General features: G+C 37.8%; 1 protein-coding gene across 1 annotated transcript in view; it reads right to left on the reverse strand.

The window, feature by feature from the left end:
• Positions 1-3,172: 3,172 nt before the first annotated feature.
• The window catches only part of ORC5 (origin recognition complex subunit 5), a 79,547-nt gene continuing 62,372 nt past the window's right edge, over positions 3,173-20,347 (reverse strand). The window contains exons 13-14 of the mRNA XM_023192541.2: positions 13,693-13,805; positions 3,173-3,723 (exon numbers count right to left, since the gene is read on the reverse strand). Coding sequence (XP_023048309.1) covers positions 3,678-3,723; positions 13,693-13,805 — 159 coding nt within the window. The 3' untranslated portion in view covers positions 3,173-3,677. The remainder of the gene's footprint in view (positions 3,724-13,692; positions 13,806-20,347) is intronic.

Consider the following 20,347-nt stretch of genomic DNA (forward strand, 5'->3'; position numbering starts at 1 on the left):
GTACTGAACCTGATTACCATAATTTGAACACATTTTGCTTCACATCTGCCTTTTCCATCTTGACTAAGCACTTATCATGCACTGTGGCCACAACTCTTGCAGTTTGAGATACAACAGCAAAACTAGCATGATTTTGTTTTCTTCTTTACAGTTTCACAGATCGGAGATTCATTCTTACCACATTCTTAGCAACTTCAGCATATGATGTTTTTCTTTCCTTATTGAGAACTTACACTTTTTCACTTAAAGGAAGCACTTCACAGCTTCTCTTTGACATATCCAAATTGCCAGCATTACTACTCTTGCACTTTGGGGCCATTATTAAGTAAAATAAGAGTTACTTGAATGCAAGCACTGAGGTACTCTGCAAGAGTCAATCTGATAACCTAGACAACTACTGAGCAACTCACTGGTGGGTGGTATAGACAGCATGGACGGGCTGGGCAAAGGGATGATTCACATCCTAGGCAGGACAGCATGAGAGTTTGTCATACTACTCAGAAAAGCATGCAGTTTAAAACTTATGAGCTGTTTGTTTCTGGTATTTTCCATTTAATATTTTCAGACCATAGATAGTCTGAGGATGACAGAGGGTAACTAAACTCAGGGAAAGCAAAACCATGGATAAGCAGGGACTACTGTATTTAGCAGCATCCCTGGCCTTTACCTTTCCCCACCCTACACCCAATTGTGACAACCAAAAATGTCTCCAGAAATTACTAAATGTTTGCTGGTGGGCAAAATTTCCCTAGTTGAAAACTACTGCCTTAGATATATTAATTTATTTAATCCTGTAAAAATGCTATGAGGTAAATTCTACTTTCCACTGTACAGGTGAGAACAGTCACATAGATAGGTTAAATAACTTGCCTAAGGCCAGACAGCCAGTAGCAATACAGCTGGTATTTGATCCAAGGATTCCAGAGCCTGGAGTCTCAACTGCTATCTTGGTATCAAGACTTTGACCACTTTATGACTAATGAAATGAGGCTTGGTAGATCAGAATCCCTTCCAGAGTTGTTGAAAGGAATTGCTGCATTAATGAAAGCTTGAAATGGGCTTGAAAATGACTTGACAGGAGATCGAGACCATCCTGGCTAACACAGTGAAACCCCGTCTCTACTAAAAATACAAAAAATTAGCTGGGCGAGGTGGCGGGCGCCTGTAACTCGTGAGGCTGAGGCAGAATGGCCTGAACCCAGGGAGGTAGAGCTTGCAGTGAGCGGAGATCGCGCCACCACACTCCAGCCTGGGCGACAGAGCGAGACCCCGTCTCAAAAAAAAAAAAAAAAAAAAAAAAGGCCGGGCACGGTGGCTCACGCCTGTAATCCCAGCACTTTGGGAGGCTGAGGCGGGCGGATCACGAGGTCAGGAGATTGAGACCATCCTGGCTAACATGGTGAAACCCCGTCTCTACTAAAAATACAAAAAAAAGAAAAAATTAGCCGGGCGTGGTGGCGGGCGCCTGTAGTCCCAGCTACTAGGGAGGCTGAGGCAGGAGAATGGCGTGAACCTGGGAGGCGGAGCTTGCAGTGAGCGGAGATCGCACCACCGCACTCCAGCCTGGGCGACAGCTCGAGACTCCCTCTCAAAAAAAAAAAAAAAAAAAAAAAAAAAAGAAAATGACTTGAAAGAAAGAAGGAAGAGGGAGTAACATCTCCACCTATGTATACCTGGCTCACGGAAATTGAAAGAAGACATTTATAAAATGGAGGACCACCCATGTATAATCTAAAAACCTACAGCTTAGTAACTTTCTTCTGCTACCACCTAAATTACTTTTAGACCTAGGTAGAGTAGATGCTGAGTATAATTTAAGTGCCTCCTCTCAACAGAAATTTCTGGCCTACCGGCCAGCATAATTCTCATTATTGGATTCCCTCTTGTAATTGGAGATTCATATCTTCCAATTAGAGAATTCCACTTGCAGATGACCCTTGTTAAAATGCCAGCATCCATATTAAGCTCTGTTAGTATTCATTTAAATAAATTAATCAAATTAGCTAGTGAGTCATTTAGCAAGCCATTAGAAAGTAAATTACAAAACAGGAAAGTTCTGATGACCCAGTCAGGGGCAGGGAAAATCTGGTTACAGGTATTATGCAGGGAAACCACATCTGGGGCTGGTAACAAGCTGGGGCAGTACAGGAGAGGAAATGCACTGGGCAGGAGACAGGTGACCAGCTGTGAGGATGGATGCATAGTCACTTACAGGAAGCTTCACCTCCTTTCCATCCTTCTCCCTAGTTTCCTATTTGATAACTTCTCCCCTCCTCTGATATCCCAGAGTTCTTCCCTCAAAATACAGACTGGTTTCACCTATCTGTGACAGGCTGAACAGCAGACATGCATCTGTGAAACAAAATATGAGGGGCTGAAAGCTATCCTAGGCCGTGTTGCTCTTCCTTCAATCAGCTACCCAAATTGTTTTCTACACCTTGATAACATGGATTTCTACATGCAGGAAACTAAGCCAGAATCCACACTACACATGGCTTTTCCCTGATCCTGGCATCTCCAAACATCTTGTGAAACACAAACTTCATTTTCTGTGGGACAAGAGACTTACAGTGAGGATGCTCTATCACTTGCTGTGGATGTCAATCTTCGGGCAAGAAAGTCTGTCTTATTTATGTAGGGAGGCGAAAGGAATTGCATTCCTTTTCTCCCTAACTCATTACCTCTAAATAGTAGATAACTACTTGCTTTCTTTGAACCAGATAGTTACACTAAAAGTGCCTATTGTGAGAATTTTTCTTCAAAAAAATGAAATAAAATGCCACTGAAATTTACACTAGGCTTTATAATTAAGAACTTTAAGTCTGCTTAAAATAATTTTCAAGTATTCAAATGGTAAAAGAAAACTTCTTCAAAAATATGGACAAGAAAATCAAAACCAAAGTTCACAAGTGATACAACAGGAAAAAAATATATTGTGGAACTCTTAAAGGTCAGTGATTTTAAAAAAGAGAAAGAAAGAAAATAAAATCAAGATACTGATTAAAAAAAAAAAAACTGGGTTGGGTAGCTAATTTTAAGAAAGTGACCAGATAAACCTTATACAAGCATACCACAGTTATCAAGTAGGCTGAAAGAGGGAAAGTTGGTCTGTTTCTGATCAAAGTACCTTGCCTTTTGAGAAAAGCAAGTGAAAAGATAAGCACATACAAGCTTGGATTTAAAAAAGCTTGTATTTATTATATTTTGCAACTATGATCTTTTAAAACAGTGGCCTTAGGAAAATCTGCTTTGGCAAGCGACTGCAGAGGCTCCTGTGGAGAGGAAGTGAAAAGAATGGGCATATAAACAAGGGCTGCTGGCACGTTCAAAGCGCAGGGGATAGTTCACAGAGCAAAATGTAGTCCTAAGTAAATGGGTTTCAGGCAATTTCAGTGTTAAGATAACATCATTAAGAGTAGAACAGATTGTGCTCAAACCCTGCTGTTTATAATTAACACGTTGCTTCCAAATACTCCAGGGTCCCTGGTAAATAGTCTTCTGCTCACATCCACCCAGACCAATCAGAATATTTTCATCAGATTCCATGCTGGGCCAGCACCTGTTTGGACAAATCCAGTAGAGCCAAAGAACTCCTCTCCTTGGCCAGCTAAGTAGTTGGATGAACACAGCTTGGCTTAGTCATTGTCACAGTGTCCATATGGCTTTGAAGCTTGTTTTCACAAGAAATCATACAAGTATTTTATTATGTCAAAGTTCACCGTCCTAAAAACAAAAACAGATAATATGTTAGCATTCTCACCCCTAGATTGCTCAGCTTTGTATGATTCTGGAAAGCACATGGAAAATAATTCACGACTAATGCTAAAAATCCTATAGTACTATTAAATGCACCCTGATAGGACTGACCTTAATTCTTTAAAATGTTATTACGAACACAATTTTTTAAAGTTTTTTGCCATGCACAAAGTTTGCCTTTCTAAAAAAAAAAGTAAACGAAGCTAGAGCTATTCAACATTCTGTACTTCAATTGTACTACAGAAAGTTTAGACTTCATTTGAAAGCTATTTGCTTTTTGTCTAATATCCAGAATAAAGTAATTAGAGATTCAAAAGTATTTAAATCTTCTTTGCTTCTGAACATTGTTTATCTTCCGAGACACCTGTTTTATCATTACATAATGCATAGCTCATCTGTCCTCATTTGTAGTTTTCATTCTTTTCAGTCTTTTAACGCTGGCTGACCTGTGCGTGTATTGTAACTAAATCTGTATGATCCAAGAACACGATACAACAAACAGACGATGTGAATGTATATTTTTGTACTCTGATGGCAGGCAGAATAAAATAGCAGAGAGAGAGACATATAATTATTCTCCTTTCACCAAACTCATTCTTCACTATAAATATTCAGACTTGGAGGTTTATTATTTGAATAAATGGTCAAAATAATTGGATATAATGATCTAGCAATAAGTATAAAATTAAAGCCTTAAGTATTCAATTCTGCAAAAATAATCATCCATGTGAGAACAGCCTTTCAGAGATTCACTAATTGCATGCTCTTATTTATTAAACCATCATCAATTAATGTTTTTGTCTATCATTTTGCAATATACTTTCTAAAAAAGTTTCTAAGCAAATGACTGACATATCAAATATTTTTCAAAATGTGGAATGGGGAACTATAGATACTGCTTATGAAAACACATTTAAAAATAGCTAAAAAGAGATGCTATGGCTATTGTGATACCTAATGTTGGACTGAAGAATACCTTGCTTCATTGTAATAGTGTCTCTCTGAAGAATACTAAGCCTTTCCAAATGGTATAAAAATACTGCCAGACAATCCTGTAGAACTAAAAATAGTTAAAAAAAAATCTTATGCATAAAGATGCAAAAAGTATGGTTATTAAATCATAACGTTATTTTATGTTTTTCTTTCATTCAACTCTAGAAACACCCAAGGACTTTTGACACATGATTTTTTTTGTTTGTTTTTGAGATGGAGTCTTGCTCTGTTGCCCAGGCTGGAGTGCAATAGCGTGATCTCGGCTCACTGCAACCTCTGCCTCCCTGGTTCAAGCAATTCTCCTGCCTCAGCCTCCCAAGTAGCTGGAACTACAGGCATGTGCCAACCTGCCTGGCTAATTTTTGTAGTTTTAGTAGAGATGGAGTTTCACCATGTTGGCCAGGCTGGTCTCGAACTCCTGACCTCAGGTGATCTGCCCGCCTTGGCCTCCCAAAGTGCTGGGATTACAAGCATGAGCCACCGCGCCCGGCCAACCCATGATTTTTAAAAAATCATGATACTGATTGAAAAGATCTTATTTAGAGGACCATAGAAAGGAAATGAATAGACTACTTTTAACCACGGACAAAAAAGGCAAGTGGTATTTGTACATCTCTCCAGGCACATTTCTCCACAATGACTTTGAGTCTTAGGTAACCTAAATTGATACAGTAAAATAGACTTAATGTTGTGTTGCTGTTTTTTTTTTTTTTTTTTGCCTGGACTTGGGTGAAAATGAAATTTTTGAAGCAGGTAAGATTAAAACAACTTAAATTCCAATACTAGGAGAATCCATAAATTACAATACGTTATTTGATGAAATATTATAAAGCCATACAAAATGATCAATATGAAGATATACCAGCAATATTAAGGGAGAAAGGGAGAAGAAAGAATTGCAAATAAGTTGTAAAGGCTGCAGAGAAATGTTTGTCTAATGGACTAGTACTAGAAGAGAGCACAAACAAATGAAAATATTGTGATGTTTGCAGGACTTCTCTATTTTTTGAGAAATCTATTTGTGTTACTATAGCATTAGCATAGTTTGTACAATAAAAGTAATAATAGAACAGATTTAACAGAATGAATGGAGTGACTTAAAAACACTAAGCAACTTAAATGTTCACAAAACTTTCACTATATTCCCTTTCTGTGCTTGTCGGTGGTAAGTATTCATGCAAACTGAATCATATAGTAAGAGTTTTAGATTAAAAAAATAAATCAATCAGGAATTGAATATAAGATCAATTCCTGATCTTATATATAAGATCAACACTCCTTTAAGAAACATTTACTTCCCAAGATGTGTCATTGCCTCTACCATTCCTTCACCCCCAATATAAATACGTAACTTGCCAATTGATCTCACATATATTATTTTAAGACATGGCAGAATTTGTTAGAATAACCACAGGGGCAACATAAAAAAATATGCCACACATCCCAAAGATAACTTTGTGCTTTAAAGTACTTGAAGACAAACAATCCTCTTTAAATAAAGGCGTAACTTACAAGAGAACTGTGTGATTTGCATGGATGTTCCCTGGCTTTCCATCGCCACAGATGTATATGAGAGTCATGTAAGTACAATTTTAAACTTTGGATAACTTTCAATATACTATGGGAGATTCTTCCACAGAACATAAATGAATTATTTGCTCAAGTAACCAGCTGGAAAGAAATATAGTAAACACAAATAGTGTGGTGGCAATTTTCCTAGGAGTAATTCTTTTTTTTTTTTTTTTTTCTGAGACGGAGTCTCACTCTGTTGCCCAGGCTGGAGTGCAATGGCCAGATCTCAGCTCACTGCAAGCTCCGCCTCCCGAGTTTACGCCATTCTCCTGCCTCAACCTCCCGAGTAGCTGGGACTACAGGCGCCCGCCACCTCGCCCGGCTAATTTTGTGTATTTTTTAGTAGAGACGGGGTTTCACCATGTTAGCCAGGATGGTCTCGATCTCCTGACCTCGTGATCCACCCGTCTCAGCCTCCCAAAGTACTGGGATTATAGGCTTGAGCCACCGTGCCTGGCCCCTAGGAGTAATTCTTAAATCAGAATTTAGAATACGTTAATACAAGTTAATTATATGGCATATATTTAAGGATTTAATTTTGCCTTTATCCCTCTATTACATTTTGTTGATTCATTAAAATATTTTCTTTTAGGATACTATTTTGTTTCCTTTTACTTTTGTGGGCAGTTTGAGTTTGAGTTTTTTTTTTAATTATTTTTTCTGACAACTTGCGACCATAAAACTTTAAGTTGTAACCTCAATTTATCTTATAGTGCCTTCCCACTGACTGTGGAAGAAAAACAATTGAAAATGTGTAACTACCATTCACATTAAGAACAATCCAAGAACAATATTTAGTTAGCTTCTCAGTCATCTGTTATCTGCCTTCTCTCATACTCTATCTCCAAATTCTATGTTCCCTTTCTAGAATCAGCTTCCTACAGCTTCTCTGTCTAAACCTTTCCACTGTAGTCTCTATATCCTCTATCTCTTCAAGGAATGGTTAATTTTCCCCTTCCAGGCTTAAATGAAACTGGGCTCCCCGCAAAGGACAGTCTTTTCTTCAGCTCCTTCCAATGAATGTTTAACTCTCTACTGTACCCCCAGACAGTTCTGTCAGGTGGGGCTGGTGTCCTGTGCAAAAAGTTCTGCTACTCTGAGATTAAGACCATTCTGCTCACCATCCCCATCCTCTCTGTCGCTATCCCTTAGCCACTGAGTAATTTAGCATACAGTTCAGTCTTCCTTTCCAACCCAAGTCCTGCGTCAGCCTAGTGACTTCACTATATAATTTCTTACCTCCAATAAGCTTTTCTACTCTCATAATCACACTCAGAAATGCTCTACTTCTAAAGAAATAAATTCAGACATTCTACCTTATGATCCCCAATTTCTTCCTTTTTTGCTATCTGGAACATGTTAGGACAATCAGTTCACAAATGCTTTCATTTTTTCCTAATCTACAAACATTAACTGAGTATCTATGTGCTAGGCACTGAACTACTAGCCCCCGACTGGCTTTACTTCCTTCCTGGGCTTCCTAGCTTAGATTCCATGATTCATCAGGTCAGGTGGTTACTTGCTGGAATCCACTGAACTTACCTGGCAAAACCCCAATACGATGTGATTTCAATTATAATTATTAGCTGTCCCAGTCTCTAGCATATGGATTGGTGTTGGAGAACACCACAAGTCTCACAGATTGGTGCCATTGTAAATTCAAGGTCAAGAACCTCAACACTCCCAACAAACTGCTTTCCTTTCAACAGTTTCTTCCATTCCCCATGGCAGCTATTTCAAATGTTTCAGATTTCTCTAAACTGTTACTACTTCTGCCCTTAGTCTCAATTTTGTCTTCTCCTTCTCAGAGAAAATAGAAGTCATCAGATCAGAACTCCCTCAACTGTTTGCCACCAAACCTCCAAATTCAGCTCCATCAGAATCCATCTTTTTCTCTTGTTATAATGCAAGATCTGCTCTCTCATCCAGGGCTCTTGCAACTCAAATTCTAAATCCCATGCTTATATAACATTTCAGGAATTGCGTGCTTTAAATTAATCTTTCTTGCTTTTGTATCATTAACTCTCCTTCTCTATCTGTTCTTTCCTGTCAGCATTTAAATATGCTCAAATCTTTAAAAAATAAATAATAACCCTCTCTCAACCATACAACCCCTTTAGCAGTTATAATCCTCTCTCAGCCACACACAGTGGCTGATGCCTGTAAACCTAGCACTTTGGGAGGCTGAAGCCAGTGGATCACCTGAGGTCAGGGGTTTGAGACAAGCCTGGCCAACATGGCAAAACCCCATCTCTACTAAAAATACAAAAATTATCCGGGCGTTGTGGCACGCAACTGTAATCCCAGCTACTTAGGAGGCTGAGGCAGGAGAATCACTTGAACCTTGGAGGCAGAGGTTGCAGTAAGCGGAGATCACGCCACTGCACTCCAACCTGGGTGACAGAGTGAGATTCTGTCTCAAAAAAAAAAAAAAAAAAAGGAAAAAAAAATCCTCTCTCTCCTTTATAGCAAATAAATAAATAAATAAATCCTAGAATATAGGCTAATAAAAATAGCATATAGCTATGTTATATTTGTTGCTGTATCTCCCCAAAGCCTACCACAGTGTTTTGTTTCTAATGGGCAACACAACAAATGTTAAATAAATAAATGAAAAACATTCTCTCTCTTTGCTACATCTACTTTCTCATAAGTACTACAATATGACTTCTACTTCATCATACTACTGAAAGTGTTCTGGATAAAGCTACAAATGACTGCTTTATCAGTAAATCAGAGAATTCTGCTTGATTTCTTGGTGACAATTGACTTTTGACCATTACTCCCTTCCCTTATAGTTTCCTAGTTTTCCTTTATATACAACTTTATATGAACTGTTATATGCACCTAAGCTCACATCATGAGTTATTTTCTCATGTTACTATCCTTCAAAAGTGTGATTTTCAGTAACTGTATAAAAATACATGATGCTATTGATTGACTGCCATTTTAGACATTTAGGTTATATCCTGTGATCCTTCTTATCTCATTTATCTCATTTGTTCTCTGCCACAGGTGTTTGGAATGAGGCCAACCTTCCTTTTTTTTGGTAACTATCCTTAGGACTTCCTCTCCCATCAAGCCTTGATTTGGAATGAGACTGTCTCTGAGCTTCCTTCTTGCTGTCCCCCAAAACAAATTCATATGGTTTCCCTTCATCTGAATTTTTACTGCTAATCACTGTAGGAAAACATGCAATATCTATTTAGTACATACTAAGTTTAAAGCACTGTGCTAGGTTTGAGGATAAGGCAGTGATAGACATAAACAGTCTGCTTTGAGCTTATGAGCTTATATTCTAGAAAGAAACATGAACTCTAATTATTCAATTATTTAAGTAAAACTTGTTAAGTATAATGAAGAACAAAATGGGAACTTCCAAATTGTGTGTGTGTGTGTGTGTGTGTGTGTGTGTGTGTGTGGTATGGGGCGGGGGTGATGATGGTGGCCGTGGTATTTGTGAGAAGGTGTCTTTAAGGAGCAGACATTTAAAATGAAATCTAAAGGTTATGTAGCAGTTAGCTAGGTGAAGGAGAAGAGAAGCTGGAAAATGCTGTATATACAAGGATGGGAAGCAGAATGGTGAATATAAAAAATGGAAAAAAGCCACAGTGGTTAAAGTGCAGATACCGAGGAAAGAAGGTGTATGTGCTAGATGGGGCTAGGCACAGGTAGGAGCCAGATCATTTGGGCCTTGTAAGTTACTTAAAAGATTCTGTTATTTATCTCAAGAGCTATGGGAAACTACTGAATTTTTTTAAGGAGCAGGGTGACATTAAATTTTTATAAAATCATTCTGGCTACAGCATGGATAACAAATTATAAGAGGGTAAGAGTAGACAAAAGATCAATTAGACTGCTAGAGAAGAGATGATGGTGGCTTGATCTAGAGTGATAAAAGTATCATGATAACAAGTGAATGAAATTGAGACAAATAAGAGGGGCTTTGTAAGCTCAATAGGCCAAATGGTTGAATATTACGAGTGGGGGAGAGAAAGATGTCAAGAAGGACTCTCAAATTTCAGGCCTGGGCAACAGAGCAGACTGCAGTGCTTATCACTGAAATAAGAAACACTGGAGTAAAGCCAGATGTTTCACTTTTTGTTGGCGGGTTGAAGCAGAGGTTAGAATTCCTAAGTTCGGTTTTGGAAATGTATTAATATAGCTGGGAAACAATAATAAAGGTCAAGAATATTATAAAAAATAGATCTGGTCTTTAAAAATAGGGACATTATTAATACACAGATGATTGTCGAAGTCACAGGTGTGGCTCAAGTTGCCTAGGGAAAAAAATGTAATATGAGAAAAGAGCCTAGGGCCAAGCCTCAAGGAACAGCTATATTTAAAGGTCAAGTGGTAAAGATAACCTTTGTTTGTAAAAACAACCAAAGAATAAAGAGGAACACCAGAATACTGTGGAATCATGTCTAAGAGAAGAGAGTTTTAAGAAAGACAGAGTAGCCAACAGTGTTAGGTGCCACTGAGAGGACAAACAGCCGAGACTAACAGAGGTTCTCGGATAGTGGAGGAGATGGAATTCAGAGCATAGGTAGAAGAATCCACCTTAGGAAGAGGAAACCCATCCTGCTGAAAAAGGAAAGTAAGAGAAGATGGCCACCAACACAGGCAGCTCAACTCTCAATTGATGGTTTCAACCTTGTTCTGTGAAACAGAGTGAAGACTGAACAGAATGAACACAGACATGAGAATTTGTGGTTTAAACAGAGTCAAGAATTTAGGTGGAGGCTGGCCACACTGGCTCATGCCTGTAATCCCAGCATTTTGGGAAGCTGATGCAGGCAGATCAACTTGAGGTCAGGAGTTCAAGACCAGCCTGGCCAACATGGTGAAACTCTGTCTCTGCTAAAAATTAGCCAGGAATGGTGGTGTGTGCCTGTGATCCCAGCCACATGGGAGGCTGAAGCAGAAGAATCGCTTGAACCTAGGAGGCAGAGGTTGCAGTGAGCCAAGATCGCACCACTGTACTCCAGCCTGGGCGACAGAGCCAGAAACTCCATCTAAAAAAAAAAAAGAAAAAAAAAAATTCAGGTAGAAAAGAAGTCTGGATACCAGGTGCCCTATTATTTCAACACATGAAGTGGAATGGCTGGGGAGACAAAAATCAGTCTTAAGGAGAATAGGGAAATAGAGCCAGGTTGCATGGGTCTCAAGGAAGTCCACATTTTTATAAGAAGTTGGGGGCAGTAACAGTCTGGAAGTGGCAACAGAAAGGATGGCACTGAAATGACCTCCAACCCTGAGGGATTAGGGTTTGAGAAAATACATTGCTACAACTAGAGATAAGTCCAGGGGAAGCAGCATCCCAAAGAAGGAATCAGGTTTTAGCTAAGGCAATGAGGAAGACTATTAGAAGAATGGGGCACATGGGAGGGAGGGAAAGAATGAAAGGTAAAGTCAGCAGAAAAGAAGTACAAAACACGGGGATGAGAGAATGGAAGAGGGCAGGTGTGGGGAGGAGCGGGTGCTCATTCTACGGATATTGCCCATGGGAAGTAGGGAACAGTAAAGAAAACAAAAGAAAGTTACAGAGTCCCCAAGTTCCATGCCAAGATTCCAGGTCTAAAGTTCTTGCTTGCAAGGTGGTAAATGAAAGTGCATGTCTCTGGATGTGTTTAGCATCCATCACTGTGATGCTCTGCACTAAAGGAATGTCAAATTAGGTCTGATTCAATGGAGATTCACTATATTAGGAACCCACAAACTTCTGTTTTGCATATGATTATGTTGGGGCACAACCTAACACATTCAGAGTAATAATAAAATCCTTGAAATAAACAGGCTTCCCTCCAAATTTATGCCTTGGATAGAGGCTCTTAGATACAGAAGTTCCAATATAATTGCTTTTTAAAAGGAAGTAATTGCTTTGTGATCATACTTAACACACTAAAAAATAAGTTTCTGCTCAATTTTCTGTGTAAAAGTTTGCGTGGTTTTATTAAAATGAAACATTAAAACCCTTGACTTCATGTTTTAGAGCCTATATGCCACAAAAATGTGGTAAATACCTGCATCATATTATCACAGAACTCAAAAACATTTTTTTGTAGACGGGGGTCTCACTACGTTGTGGCTCGTCTTGAACTTCTGGCCTCAAGCAATCCTCCCACCTCAGCCTCCCAAACTGTTGGGAATACAGGTGTGAGCCACCGCACCTGGCCATTCATTCACTAATTTATTATTTATTTATTTTTCAGAGCACTTTTAATTCAGAAGAGGCTTCAAGGAGAAGCTGCCAACCTATGGACTTCAGAATCTCAAGAAGCTGTAAAATTAATCATCAGAGGAGATCTGCAAATCTATACTGATATCAAGCACTGTTTTAGGCTGAAAAAAATAATGTCTCATGCCTATATACTGTTAATTTTGAAATATATGTAAATACATTCATGACTAATTTTTAAAGGATGCTAAAATTGAATCTTCATATTCAAAAAGATTAGGAACACACTGTCTATGGAATGTCCTGTTCAACCTGCCAGTCTACACACTCATCACCTCTTCCATTATAGTCCTGACAGATTGTTATCCAGCTGCAACCGTATGATGAAGTCACTTATTCATATAAATGGTTTGAACATTTTCCATAACACTAAGTACACCTCTTTGTAAGGAAACTCATATTTTTAGACAGCTTTCATTTTGACAAATATACTTTCTTCCCCAGAACTTCTAACACTCTAGAATTACTCAGAATTAGTTTCATCCATTTTGCACATGACAGACCCCTGAAATACTTAAGACTGTTCACGTGTCCTTCCTAAGGCTTTTCTCTCTCACTCTGTCCTTCAGTCAGGGACGTGACACAATTCCTCATTCTACCACTCTCCTCGTGCCCCTTCAGCATGTATCCATTTGTCTCTCCGAAAACTCTAAACACAGCACAGCACACCAGATTTGATCTGCCTGTGACAACACACAATAGAATGATTATGTCCCCTGACCTAGACACTATATTTCTATCAGTGTTACCTAAGTCAGGATTTTTAAAGCCTTGTAGTTAGCTAAAAAATTTAGGACTTAAGTCAGCTTTCTCCCATCGTATTTCAATACAAGAGAGTTTTCTGTAGCCAACTGTCCATTAAATCTTACCTTGCTACTATGGGATCATTTATTCCAGCCTATTAAGGTCTTTCAGAATCTTGATTTTTGTTCTCTAACATATTAGCTATTTCTCCCAATTATATGTCATTTGTAAATTTGAGAAAGTTCATTCTATAGTAGCGGTTATTCATTCTTGGCACTTATATACATGATTTTTTCATGTTTAAATGTCATGACTAATGACATTACATTAGGAAAACACTAATTTTTATATTTAGTATCTCATTTACATAATTAAAGACATTTTACCTTGCAATAGCTCTGATGAAGTCTAGAGACACTGTGCATTTATATTTTGGTCCATCAAGCTGATCGTCATGGCCAACCAGGGTTAACAGCTGAAGGGTCACTAGAGAGGTAATCTAAAAGAGAACATTTTTATAAGAAACTGTTTTAATAAGATTAGGTAATACTTTTGTTTCTGAAACATCTTACAGTCTGATAAAGATAATAACTGAATCACAAAAAACGTCTGCAAAGAAAATGACTACTTTGCAATCTGTAAACACAAACACAAATTTGTACATGTTTACTAGTCTGACAACTAGGACTAGTTGTCAGAGTCCTCGTTTTTTTTTTTTTTTAGAGATATGGTCTCGCTCTGTTACCCAGGCTACAGTGCCATGGCTTGATCACAGTTCATTGGAGTTTCAAATTCCTGGGCTCAAGTGGTCCTCTCAACTCAGCCTTCCCAAGTGGCTGGGACTACAGGCACATGCCTGCCACACCTAATTTTTTTATTGTTTTGTAGAGACAGGGTCTCACTGTGTTGTCCTGGCTGGTCTTGAACTCCTGGCTCTGTGATTCTCCTGCCTTGGCCTCCCAAAGGGTCGGTGATACAGGAGGGGAAGGCAGGGAAGTGCTGGGTAGAGAAGGGCATGGTCCCTGGCTAGTGCTCCACCGCCAAGTCTGTGCCCACAGACCTAGGTAAGGACTGGCATTTCAGTTTTCGTGCCTAAATGTTACATTTTCCAAGACCACCCTGGCCGCCACGCCCCCATCCTGTGCCTATAAAAATCCCCAGACCCTAGCAGGTAGAGATACAAGTGGCTGGACATTAAGAGGAATACACCAGTGGAAGAACACACAAGCGGCTGGACAGCGAGAGGAACATACCCGGCAGACATCTGCAGATGACAGCAGGCCATCTATGGTGAGACGACACAGAGTTTGGCCAAGAACGGCTAGACTTCAGGGGAAAACCACCTTCCCACTCTATTCCCCTTCGGGCTCCCCATCCATCTGCTGAGAGCTACTTCCACTATTCAATAAAACCTCGCACTCATTCTCCAAGCCCACATTTGAGCTGATTTTTTCGGTACACCAAGGCAAGAACTTGGGATACAGAAAGCCCTCTCTCCTCCTGATACGGCAGAGGGTCTAATTGAGCTAACACAAGCCACCTACAGATGGCAAAACTAAAAAAGCACACTGCAACACACGCCTACTGGGGCTTCAGGAGCTGTAAGCATTCATCCCTAGATGCTGCCGTGGGGTCGGAGCTCCACAACCTGTCCGTGAGCATGCTCCCATTAGAGGTTTGAGCAGCAGGACACTGAAGAGGCGAGCCACTACCCCTGTGAGGGAGACAAGGGAACTTTTCCTGTTTCACTGGGATTACTGGTGTGAGTCACTGCACTCAGCCCAACCAAGAGTCCTAGTTTAACAACTGATTCAAACAATCAGTCCTTAAGAATTCTACTAGAGACAGCTTTGTTTCATTAGTGACTCAGACACATGACTGCCAAACCTTTAAAAGCTGCAAATAAAGCACATTCCTTCTCTAAACATTTTACAGAATTTCTATCTAAATAACTCAGAATACAAAATCTATACTCCTTTGGGAATAAAACAATTATAATATGGATTTAGGCCTTTTTAAGAGTTGGGTAGCTGGTTAGATAAAAGATAAGAAATACATCCTTCAGAACTGGGCTTAGTCTTGGTTTAAAACGTTTTCTTTTTTTTTTTTTTTCCTGAGGCAAGGTCTCACTCCATTATCCATGCTGGATTGCAGTGGCACAATCATGGCTCACTGCAGCCTCAACCTCCCCAGACTCAAGTGATCCTCCCACAGTAGGCTCCTGAGTAGCTGGTAGTATAGGCACATGCCACCACACCCAGCTAATTTTTTGTACTTGTAGACATGGGGTTTTGCTATGTTGCCCAGGCTGCTCTTGAGCTCCTAGGCTCAACTGATGCACCTACCTAGCCTCCAAAGTGTTGAGATTACAGACGTGAGCCACCGTACCCAACCATTGCTTTAAAACTTACTGCTGATCATGTACTCAGGAAAACACCAAAAGGATTATTAGTAAAAGCAAAAGTGCATTTTGATAGGTCAAAATTAAAGTACAAAATCACTTAACATTCATAAGGCCAAGTAAAATATTAAGTTCTCTGAAATCTAAGAAAGGAAGCTGATCCAAGAACTGAAATTCTTTGAGTGCCCATTGTCTTCTCCTAATATCTTATTTTTATCTCCCATAGGCCAGCAGGAAAAAGAGCCAGCAATGGCAGTAAGATAACATTTGGAGACTTAGTTACCTGTAACTGTTCAGTGGCAATATGAATAAGAGTTTTAGGTTACGCTATCTGTAATACCTAATCATAAGTCTTAGGAATTAAAATGGTCACTTAATTAGGGACTAATACTTTACAGATGCTAAGTAAACATCCTATGAATAATAAAAACACTAATAGCAGTAGTAATTTGCTTGGTACTAAGTACTCTATACACGCTATCTCATGTTATTCCTCATTACCCTCATGTCCACAAGGTGGACATTATTAAACTTTTTTTTTTTTATAGATGAGCTTTAGAGATCTTAAGTAACTTTCCCCATATTCCGGATCTACTGGCTTAGCAAGAATTCAAGAATCCATGATCATCTCACTATACTACATTTCCCATTACCATTTTGAATCAAAATTGTCATGCAGTATTCAGTCTGCGATTACTTTACTAACAAATCCAAGGGTGAACAGATAATAAATATCTCATATAGAGTATCTTATGTAGAGAAAAATCCTATATTCAGTAAATATGAAACATTATTTCAACTGGAAAAGCAATTTATATTAATACATCAAAATACAAAGCTCTGCATTCAAAAGTCTAAGACTTTAATTTCTAATTCAGTATCAATAATTAGGTTACATCTTGAAATATCTTTTATAAATATTCTGTGTGTGTGTTGAAAAGAATATGTATTTTGCAACTGTTATGTGCTTTGTTACATGTCTATTGCTTTGTTACATATATGTCTATTACACAAGACACATATGTAATAGACATTATTTGTATGGTTAAATCTTACATACACCATTTTTAAAATCTGCCTGATCAAAACTGACAGAGGTATTAAAATTCTTCCGTTATCACAGAATCTTTTTTTGCTTTGTATTTTTTAAGCTACGTTACTAGGTAACGTACATACAGATTTAAAATTACGTTTTGTTGACAAACCTTTTCAATATAATAACCCTTTTTTTCTCCAGTAATGTCTTAGCTTACGATGTATTTTTTTCTAATCTTAATATAGCTATATTAGCATTCCTTTATGTGCTCTGCCTTTTTCTTACCTTACTTTTCATGATTCTACTTTCAAGGTTCATGTTTTCTCAATTTAAAACAGTTCTCATGTAAATAACATATAGTGGGATTTTGTTTTTATAGTCACTCTGACAGCTTTTACCTTTCATTAGGACCATAGACTCCATTTGTTTTTAATATAGCTAACGATTTTCTAAACTTTTTTTTCTACCTTTATATTGACCTATTTGTCCTTCCTTTCCTTTTTCTCATTCCTTTCTTACCTTTTGTTGTAATTATATTTTCTTATCTCTTTTTACTTTTACTACCTTGTAAGTAGTTCTATAGTCCTTTTAATTCGAATGTCCATTTTGATTTCTTTTTTGGCTCTTCTGCTAGTTTGGAAGTCCTCCTTTATTTCCAACTTACAGAGTTTTTCCAGTTTTTTGTTTTGTTTTCGGGGGATCACAGAAGGTGATCTGCATACTAGCAATTCTCTGAAATTTGTTGAGGCAGCTAGGTTCTCTGGGAGGAAAGAAGGGTGCTTAGGAAACTGGGTGTCACTGTGATAGACTGAAAAGGATCATGGTGGCCACCCTGTCTGTTATGCCCACCAGGCCCCTTCTTGCTTTATTCCAAGAATGTCTCCAGTTGATGATGACGGAGCACAGAGCATGCCCAACATGTGGGATGACTTACCCCAGGCAAATGAGGTGTGGGGTAACAAGAGTTTTTTCTCTTACTTATTGAGGTATCTACATAATATCCTACATTTTGCCTCTTAGCCTGCAAAGTCTAAAATATTTACTATGTATCCCTTTACTGAAAAGGTTTGCTGACCTCTGCATTAGAAGACGGCTAGATTCACATTGTTAATTTAACCAACATTAAAACTAAGATGTTTAGTAACTTGCTCAAAGTGATAATTACTGGATGGTGCCAGAAACTCACTTGACTAGAACTTAAATCTCCTAACTCCAACTCCAAAACTTTTTAAAAACATGCCTAAGCTGTGATCACAGCTAAGAGAATGTACATCTAACAGATGTATTATACTCTTGCCTGAAAAGAGTGTGTTCTAAAAGAATTAGGATGATCTGCAAAACAGTCATAGAGGGAGAATTCAATAGAATAAACCCAATAGTATGCCTCTAGTACTAAGATGCAAGACTCCTTGCTCATTAACTTAGAAATCTGGTATATGCTACACGTTTGCATCCACCGTAGAGGTGTAGCTGTCTGGCTGTCACTTAAGGTATTAAGATCATCCAATTATCTCACTCCCACTCTCACCACTGGGCCCATTTGGATTCCATACTTAATCTTCTAATTTCGGAAGAGAGAGAACATAGTTTAAGGGAAAAAAGACAAAGTTAGTAAGATCTATCTTTTGCCACTTGCTAGCAGTAGACTTCAGACTGGTCAGTTAAATAATGTGGACCTCAATTTTCACAACTAAAAATCATCATAATAATCTTTCAGCCACACAGGGATGTTCTAAACATTTATAACTATGAATGAGCACCAAAAACTGTTAGAATAAATGCTTTCAGTAAAATCGCAGGATACAAAAATCAACAAACATGTCTATACACTTACAATGAACTATCAAAAAAGAAAATTTTAAAAAATCTCATTTACAACAGCATCAAAAAGAATAAAACATGTAAGAATAAATGTAATCAAGAAGGTGAATTATTTATACACTAAAAACTAAAAAACATTGATGAAAGAAATTCAAGAAGACACAAATAAGTGAAAAGATACCTGTGTTCAAGGACTGGAAGAATTATTATTATTAAAATATCCATACTACCCAATGCAATCTACAGATTCAATGCAATCCCCATCAAAATTCCAATGGCATTTTTCACAGCTGGAGGTATCACAATTCCTGATTTCAAAGTATATTATTAATACAAAACTATAGTAATCAAAACAGTATGGTAATGGTATAAAAACGGACACACAGATCCACAGAACAGAAAGTCCAGAAATAAAACCACACATATAAGGTCAATTAATCTTTAACAAGGGTACCAAAAATATACTATGGGAAAAGGATAGTCTCTTCAATAAATGGTATTGGAAATATTGGATATCCACATGCACAAAAAATAAAAATGAACTCTTATCTTACACCATACACAAAAATTAATTCAAATGGACTGAACACTTAAATGTAAGACATGAAACAATAAAATTCCTAAAAGTAAACATAGAGAAAAAAATTTCCTGACATTAGTCTTGGCAATGATTTTTTGGATAGGCTGCCAAAAGCACAGGAAACAAAAGCAAAAATAAACAAATGAGACTACATCAAACTTAACAGCTTCTTCACAGCAAAGGAAACAACCAATAAAATGACAAGGCAATCTACAGAATGGGAGAAAAAAAAATAAGGTACATCAAATGGCATAAACAAGATAACAGAAACAAAATTATATTAGCAATTGTATTAAAAGTAAATGAAATGCTTCAAATAAAAAGACTGAAAAAATCAAACTGCATTTTGTTTAAAAAAGATACATATAAAATGGAAGCATATGTGAAAGTTAAAGGTCAAGGACAAAATTGAGATATGTCACACAAATTCTAATAAAAAGAACAATGATGAAAATATGTTAAACACCAGACAAAACAGACATGAAATGAGGTTTAAAGAAAGGTTCACTTAATAATGATAAAATGCAGGCCCTGAGCTCATATCTCTTACAAGATTAACTGCTTGAGACCTTTATTATGAAGAGAAGAGACACAGAACAGGATGGACAGCCAAGGGATCCAGAAGTCTTCTGGGGAGAGTAAGTATTGCTAAAACCCAAGACAAGACAAATTCCATAGCCTTCCCAGTTTGGAAACAGGTAGAAATCTATAATAGACAGTAGACCTGAAATTTTAATGAATAGGAAGATATGTAGTAAAGAGTGAACACAGTCTTCTATTGCTAAGTATATTAACTTCAACCCTTTCTATTTTTCTGTGAGGGATTCATTTGCTAAAATAGGTTACTAACAGCTATTTGAAAAATCATGCATTGAACTCTATTATTAAAGGCAGTTCTCCTTAGTACTTTAATACAGAAGAAAACATTAATTACCTTGTACTTTACCACTGACATTTCCTTATAATATTTCTTATAACTGATACTTTCTTGTTAATTCAAACACTCACATATTTAGATTCTTTAATTGAAACTGTATGCTAAATTACTTTTTCCACAATTTTTTCACAGTAAAACAAAAAATCTGTCTTTAATATAGTTAAGTTAGGGTCTTAAGAATATTTTCAGATGCCTTACAGTTTGTTACTTTTAGCACATTAGTTATAACAAATGTCCAAAGGCAGAAAGTTGGAACAAACAGGTCC

The sequence above is a fragment of the Piliocolobus tephrosceles genome, chromosome 8 (genome assembly GCF_002776525.5).
Source record: "Piliocolobus tephrosceles isolate RC106 chromosome 8, ASM277652v3, whole genome shotgun sequence".
Classification (NCBI taxonomy): Eukaryota; Metazoa; Chordata; class Mammalia; order Primates; family Cercopithecidae; genus Piliocolobus; species Piliocolobus tephrosceles.